General features: G+C 37.0%; 2 protein-coding genes across 2 annotated transcripts in view; one reads left to right on the forward strand and one right to left on the reverse strand.

Moving 5' to 3' along the window:
* The window catches only part of LOC107855023 (beta-glucuronosyltransferase GlcAT14A), a 12,608-nt gene extending 9,029 nt beyond the window's left edge, over positions 1-3,579 (forward strand). Inside the window, exons 2-4 of the mRNA XM_016699995.2 lie at positions 2,311-2,386; positions 2,490-2,605; positions 2,843-3,579. Of these exons, the coding sequence (XP_016555481.1) occupies positions 2,311-2,386; positions 2,490-2,605; positions 2,843-3,360 (710 nt within the window). The 3' untranslated portion in view covers positions 3,361-3,579. The remainder of the gene's footprint in view (positions 1-2,310; positions 2,387-2,489; positions 2,606-2,842) is intronic.
* A 705-nt stretch (positions 3,580-4,284) lies between these two features.
* Positions 4,285-7,507, reverse strand: LOC107855024 (glutamate formimidoyltransferase). The gene is made up of 3 exons (XM_016699996.2): positions 7,360-7,507; positions 5,151-5,562; positions 4,285-4,972 (listed from the first exon to the last, which is right to left on the reverse strand). Exons 1-3 carry the CDS (start codon positions 7,381-7,383, stop codon positions 4,455-4,457), a joined length of 954 nt encoding a protein of 317 aa, XP_016555482.1. The 5' UTR covers positions 7,384-7,507; the 3' UTR covers positions 4,285-4,454.
* Between the last annotated feature and the right edge of the window lie 247 nt (positions 7,508-7,754).

Raw genomic sequence — 7,754 nt, forward strand, 5'->3', positions numbered from 1 at the left:
TGGGGAGAACTGAGACTAGGTCTTTTTTGGGTACAGCTCATAGAAGGCAAGTGGTAGGACGTACCAGGAGATAGAAAAGGAGGATGAAACCAGAGAAAGGGAAGGAGGTACGTTCAGAATTACTAGGGGCTGATGTACTTCATCCTACCATAAGATAGCTCTCGCTAACAAAATTGATGGTCTCATCTGGGCTTTGTAACTTTCTGCTGAATATTGAAAGAGAGATAGAAGTGATAGATTGGGAAGTATTGCAAATGGTTGTTCCATATAACGGGACACATTTTTGAGTCTTAAATATGTCTTTTGATTGGACTTCTCCATTTGTTTAGAAGGTACTTTATCGTGAATGCATATGAAAGAAATCAAGATTTCATTGTTTGGTAATTAACCCTTTTTTTCTGGGAATAGATCTTTTATTTATTTTTAATTGTTTCTTCTATTTCCATTACTTCTTTTTCTTGACTGCTTTGGACTGTTTTTGGTTGAGCCGAGGGTCTGACGGAAACAGTCCTCTCTACCTCTAAGTTAGGGGTAAGATTGCGTACACCTTACCCTCCGCAAACCCTTCGTGGGACTAGTCCCACTGGGTAGGTTGTTGTTGACAAGTTGCTCGGACTCTTCAAAAATGTCTATGGGTGTGTGTCGAATCCTCCAAAAATAGTGTATGTTTGAAGGATCCGACACGGGTGCGGCAACATTTTTGGAGAGTCCGAGCAACTTTAGGCCCCTTCGCAATTATTGTCCCCGGCACCTGATCCTGCACAAGACAACCATTACGAGAAAAATTCACATCACAATTGTTATCTACCAATTGTCCAACTGAAATAAGACTAGTGGAGAGCTTTGGTGACACAAAAACATTATTGAAAGTTTTAGTAATATCCCTAACCTTGCTAATGGGTAAATTACTACCATTGGCAACTTGAATTTGTGATGGACCATGATACTTACGAACATTTTTTAGCATACTAGATGAGTAGGTCATATGATTGGAAGCTCCAGAATCAACAAGCCAAAAATTAGATGCAAGATCATTACTTTGTAGGCCTAAAGTTGACATGATCATTTGTCTTCCCATTTCAGGAGTAAGAACTTGTCCCGAAGATGAGTCCTCAGTAGTGAAACCATTTGTCCTAGCTTGAAAAGCATTAACCTTACGGTTTTGAGGGCGTGTGAAACACTCTATGATAATGTGTCCTTGTTGTTTGCAATAATTACAAAACTTCCTGCCACAATTGCTAGCAATATGACCATATCCCTTGCAATTGTAGCATTGAGTTCTAGTCATATCCTTACCCTTTCCTTTGCCTTGGGCAGCAAATGCAACAACAATATCATCAACTTGCTTGAAAAGCATTTTGTGTGACAAAACACTGCTCTTCCCGAAGTAATTCCCTTAAACAAACATCCAAGGAGGGAGACGGGTCACGATTCATCAAGTGTGAGCGAACAGTCTCAAACTCAGAGCGTAACTTCATCAAAAATTGATCTCGCTTGCTTTGCTCATGAACTTGTTGAACTACAGAGAGATTCGGCCGGTATTTTGGCGTAAACAATATCTGTAAATTCAGCGCATAAGTTCTAAAATCCAGAAAAACAATCCTGAACAGAAAGATCTTCTTAAGAGTAATTAGCAATTTCATACTCTAAGTGACAACGTCAGGAACTATTATCTTGTTTGTAAACCCTTTGTAAATAATCCCACATGGCTTTAGCTGTCTTGTAAGGCCTGAGATTAAGAACAATAAGAGGGTCAATTGACCCTAAAAGCCATGTCATCACCCGAGCATCTTTAATCTTCCATTCACCTAACTTTGTAGGATCAGTAGGAGCAGGATCGGCTCCATCTATATGGCCCCATAGTTCTTTTCCAGTGACAAATAACTGAAACTGAAACTCCCATGACAAGAAATTCTTTCCAGTGAAACGAACACTGAATGATTCAAACTGATATGAAGTCATATTTATGAAAACTAGAAACACTGACTCAAAAAAAATAACCAAAATGACCAAGATCGAAATCCAAGGTGTTAATTCCCGAGGAACAATCAACAAAAACCAAAATTTTCCAAAAAGACTGAAAGAAACCACAAATGAACTCTATGAAACAAGACAGCCAAGAGAAGGCTTTGATACCATGTCAAGAATGGACCTTGGACCTAACTCACATCTTGAGTTAGCTTTTGAGGTTGAGTTAAGTCGAAGGTCCATTCTTGACAGTAGGCCTTGGTGTAATTTTTGAATTTTTGATCCTTCAATCATTCTTTTCTGTCATGGAAATGAAATTCATTTGGCTATTAAATGTTGCAGATTTGCTCCATGTTTTTTCTAATTTGTCCAGAAACCTGAATTTCATTGAAAATATGCTGCTTCATGGGTGGAAACTGTAAGTGAGTTAATTTTAATTGAAAGTGTCCAGGCATGCTATGTTTTCTATTAATATATAAAATACTTGCAATATTAGTATGGGTTCTGTTGTTGTGTTGCAGGAACCAGAGAGCTAAACCTATTATTATTGATCCTGGTCTTTATTTGTCTAAGAAATCTGACCTTGCCACAACTTCTCAACGGCGATCACTACCTACAGCTTTTACATTATTTACAGGTAACTTTATTTAGCAGTCGGAATTTGAAAGTGAACCCAACTAGCGTCACAAGAATTATGCTTTTTTACCTGTTATGTTCAGTTTACGCGTTTTACCTGAATTTTGAAATATGAGAAGCTAATAACTAGGGAATCTCAAACCAAATTTAAGATTCTCTGTTTGCAGGATTTAGTTTGAAACTTTTACTAATCTCATGCTTACATCTAAAATTCTCGCTTTTTTTTTTGGGTGGTTAGGCTCAGCTTGGGTGGTTCTGACGCGCTCTTTTGTGGAGTACTGCATATGGGGATGGGATAACTTTCCAAGAACTCTGCTCATGTACTACACAAATTTTGTTTCTTCACCAGAAGGCTACTTTCACACCGTAATGTGTAACACGGAAGAATTCCGTGGCACTGCAATAGGCCATGATCTACATTACATTGCCTGGGACACCCCTCCCAAGCAGCATCCTATTTCACTGACAGTGAAGGACTTCAACAAAATGATTAATAGCAGTGCACCATTTGCTCGAAAATTTCGCAAGGATGATCCTGTCTTAGACAAGATTGATAAAGAATTGCTTGGTCGTACACATCGTTTTGCACCAGGAGCATGGTGTAATGGAACCTCAGCTGATGGAGCTGATCCCTGCTCTGTGATAGGAGATGACTCGGTGTTTAGACCTGGTCCTGGCGCCAACAGGTTGCATGAGCTAATGAACAAACTGTTATCTGAAGATTTTCGTAGTAAACAATGCTCAACTAAGAGTTAAAGATTGCTAACGTTGTTTTCGCCTTGTTCATGATGTTCTCTATATAACTAATCGAAGAAAAATCAAAAAGTGATTGGTGCCGTTGCTGGCTGCAAATGATTAGGGACCATTTGAGATGTAGTTTTGTCTCATAGTTGAGAGTTCAGATGACCCCAAATTGTACATGGTTGTATGGATAGACCACAGTTTCAAATGTAAAATTTTGCGTTTCCCTTTTCAGTTGGCAATGATCTTTCAATTTTAGTACTAACACCTACCATCACTGGCACATTTTTAACAACAAAAGCTTTTGGGATGTAATTCTGGGCATGTAAGAAGAACTGCGATGATTTTGATTTCTCCTTGTGGACTAGTGTGTGAATATCAAGCCGAGGGTATATCAAGAACAAGCTTTCTATCTCCGTGGTAGGGGTAAGGTTTGCGTACACCTATCCTCCCACACTTCACTTTGTTGGATTGTATTTTGTTGATAAGTGTTTGAATCATTGGATGATTTTAGTCCTTAGTTACTCCATTATTAACAAGACAAATGGAATTTATATTGATCTTTTGAGCCTCAATTGTAAATTAGTTGTACTTTCCATGTGAATCATCTACTGTCAAACTTCTCTATAGCATCATCGTTTAACCCAATACTTTTCAGATGCTACAGTGAAAGAACATATGATATATCCTAACATAACACTGAAAGATAGGCACCACAAATAATTTAATCTGTTGTGTAACATCTAGTGATATCTTTTGAAACAAATGTACACAGCCATGCATGCATGGCCTCTGCAACATTATGTTTCTGGATTAACAACAGATGAGTGAGCCTAGCTTTCCTCTACTAGTTTACATGCTCAATAATGCATGGAATCAATGTTACTGTATCCTCAGCCATTCATGAGAAAGATTGTAACTCTTGCTTAGCAATGCAAATCCCACCAAGAACCATGCAATTATAAATTTCAAAGTTAACAACTAAAAAGTCACCATTCCAGTTTGCAATGTGCAGTTACATTGAGGAGAATGATATGTCAATGCATTCTCTTATTGACAGGAAGCTTAAATCAGAGTGAGTAGCCTTTTACAGAGATTACACAGATAAATCAGTTTGTTGAATTGGAAATTAATTTCCTATATCTTTCAATAATCATTTCAGGTGACAAATCAGTAAAATACCCTTTCTGGACATCCAAGTTTTCTTGAGATGCCAGTGTCTCAACATGGTTCTGGACGCGATCAGCTCCAATTTGGTTTGGTTCCAGCAGAATGCAAGCTATCTCGGTTGTGTCCCCACCGTGAAACAGGCCTAGAGTTTGCACGGTGGGTAGGCCACCACCTCGAGCACTCACCCTCTGAGCAATTCGTCTAGCAACTGAGAGATCCGTGGACATGATTGGGATGTTGTACATGGCAATCCATTGATGAGCTCCAATCATCACAATACCTCTAGATTGAGACACCACGTCTGGACCTTCATCGGGTTTAACTGGGACCTGCTCTGGTTGAGCCCACCCTGCCCACTGGATGCCCCTGGAGTTGGACCGGTAATAGCCTAGCTCCCTCCTTATGGTGTCTAGTGCTTTCCCCATAGGGTGAGCCGCAGCATATAAATAAACAGGTACTGTATTTAGATGCGAATCAAGAATTTAAAGTCAGAGAGTCAAGATTGAGAGAAATTTTTTCATATATACTCATAGTTTGAGCCTAAAAGAATAATTTCAGTTGAACTCACAGAACCTGCTCTATATTTGCCTCTGGTCATAGTCATTTGCATTGAAAGTTACAAACTTTTTACTAACCTTGAAACCGGTTTCCAATATCAGCTGCAACCTTTTTAGCAAGCCAAGCAGCTTCATCCAGGGAAGCTCGCGCCAGTGGATAAATGAAAATGTCATCCACGACACCAAGGCGGGGATGAGCACCAGAGTGCTGCTCGAGATTTATGGCATCATAGGCAGCACCAACAATCGCCACGACAGTTTGATGCAAGGGGCTGTAAATGGGACACCCAGTGCTGTCATGAATAACATATGATACAAGAGTGTAGTTCACACGGTTGTAATAACAGTCTGAAAATATGTTAATAATGGCTGTTTCAGGATCAAGTTTGGCAGCGCGCTCAATGAGTTCTAGAGCTTCTCTGTTGCGTGATTCGGATATGTGCAGCTTGCAGCAGAGCAGCATTGATTGCATTACACTTTTCTTCTTGTCCTGACAAATAATGAGACTAGCATCAAGGAAAACGTTTGAAACTCAAGACCCATTATTTTTTTTTATTTTTTTTTGTGTTTTCGGTCTACAAGCCATGCCATTGTGCATAGTAACTGCAAAAGGAGAAGTCTAAAATTTAAAATGTTGTAACTCCTCGAGCTATTGTCACTATTGCTTTTGGAGATTTAACAAAATTTGATATCATTTTGATCAGTGTTTTAAACTACGTAACTCACGGTGTGAGGTGCACTGCACTAACAACACACCTACACGTATTGGCGGAGCAAAAGTATTATGGAGAATAAGTCCCGACCTTCCGTGCTTTTGCTCAGGTGTAAGTCTCAGCATCTTGTTTAGTTGGTAACAAATGCTCTTAGTTTGCTCAGGTTTAGGAATGAACGTATCATTTTTACAACTCTTAAGTGTGTTCCATCATAGTCATTTTATAGGTGCAATACATCTTTACGCCTACATAAACAGAAACTCAAATTTGACCTCAACTAACAAGTAAGCACTCCAACTTTGTGTGTGTACATCTAGACACCTTAACTTGATCTCAACAGACAACCTAATACTCAAACTCGTCCCCACTGTATCTCTTGGACGCTCATGCTGACATAGTATGTAAATTTGGATGTATCTAAATGATCATTTTGCAAGTTGGAACGTTCAACACTTCAACTGACACAGTGGAAAACAAGTTGACTATGATGTGCACACTCAAAATTTTAGTATTTCGTTGCCGATTGACGCCAAGTTAAAAGTTCTATCTATGTAGTAGGGAATCTTAACTAAATATACCACATTTAGAAAATATTTACGATTTATAGAAATACAATTTTAATACATGCTCAATTCACATTTAATACAGAGTGTAGACTTTTTTACCAAAACAAGCATAATGCATTTGAGATACTTATAACATATCTAGATTGCATGCATAATTCACATTTAGTACATACTTCGTTTTAAATATATACTGCATTTCTTTTAAACCAAAACAAGTATAATATATTTTAATACACTTCCAATACATCTATATTGGATAGATGTAATCCACTTATTATACATTATATAGTTGTTGTAGATGATAAATATTTTTTAAATATGATATATCTAGGTAATAAGTAAAAAGTACATTTAAAAGCAATAAATATTTTATAAAAAGTACTAAATAGGTAAATTTTTCTTTTGTATTATGACTAAAAAGTGTCCAAGGGGTTTTATGTGGGTCATTCATTCAGCCCAATATGTTAGGATTCGGATCTTTTGAGCCCATTTTGAAGCCCAAATACTAAAGGTTGAGGCAATCGAGAATCACGTGTCTCATCATAGATAGTTCTAGACTTCTAGTACAAAAAGTAGACACGTGTTGTCCCTTATTTTATTTTTAGTACACAGACATAGAAAAAGAAAATACAAACAACACAACGCTCGTACAATATGACCTTTTCCTTTGAGTAAATACCCAAAAGAAATCTTATCCTTTAGCAATTTATAGTATTACATTATGGAATAAACAAAATATAATGGACCGACAGAAATAAAGAGAATAATATTAATGAAATACATTACTGCACAAATTGAGGAAAATTGAAAACCAAGAACTAAAATGGGTGTTAACAAGGTAGACCAAGCTGATTCGGATTGAAAAATATTAGGAGCGAAAGAAAAAAACATAAAGGTCCCAAGAAAATTCAATAGACCAAAATGAAAAGAGAAAAAGTATAAGTCACCTATCTAGAAAAGAGAAGGTAAAATCAAGAAATGTTTATAAGTTGAATTGAGAATTCTTACATTGCAATCTGAGTTGGAATCCATTTTTCCTCTTAGTGCTTTTGTTTGAGTTTTTGCTTCTCTCTATTTTTGTGTGTTGATGATGATGACGAATATAATTTTTTGAGAATGATGAATTGAGTAGAGAAGGAACAAGGGTGTTTTATATATAGTAGGAAAAAAGACTCAAATATGTCACTTCTCGCTCATTTATGTCATCCGTTAAAAGTTAGGCCATTATAAAATTAACTTATTCATGCTATTACTTTTAATAACCAATTTTTAGAAAACAGTTTTGTCACGTGGTGGTATATTAGAGGTTCACGTTATTTTTAAAAAAGTTTTTTTTAAAATATTTTTTTTATGCATTAAAAAGAATTCATCCAATTTTTTTATTCATTAAAAATTAGTGTGAT

Source organism: Capsicum annuum, chromosome 7 (assembly GCF_002878395.1).
Source record: "Capsicum annuum cultivar UCD-10X-F1 chromosome 7, UCD10Xv1.1, whole genome shotgun sequence".
NCBI classification, from domain to species: domain Eukaryota; kingdom Viridiplantae; phylum Streptophyta; class Magnoliopsida; order Solanales; family Solanaceae; genus Capsicum; species Capsicum annuum.

Excerpts from the sequence above, each read along its gene's own strand:
- LOC107855024 (XM_016699996.2), bottom strand. The coding sequence starts at position 7,383 with ATGGATTCCAACTCAGATTGCAAT. Across the intron at positions 5,563-7,359 it reads ATTCCAACTCAGATTGCAAT|GACAAGAAGAAAAGTGTAAT; the intron begins GTAAGAATTCTC and ends ATTATTTGTCAG. Across the intron at positions 4,973-5,150 it reads TATTGGAAACCGGTTTCAAG|TACCTGTTTATTTATATGCT; the intron begins GTTAGTAAAAAG and ends ATCTAAATACAG.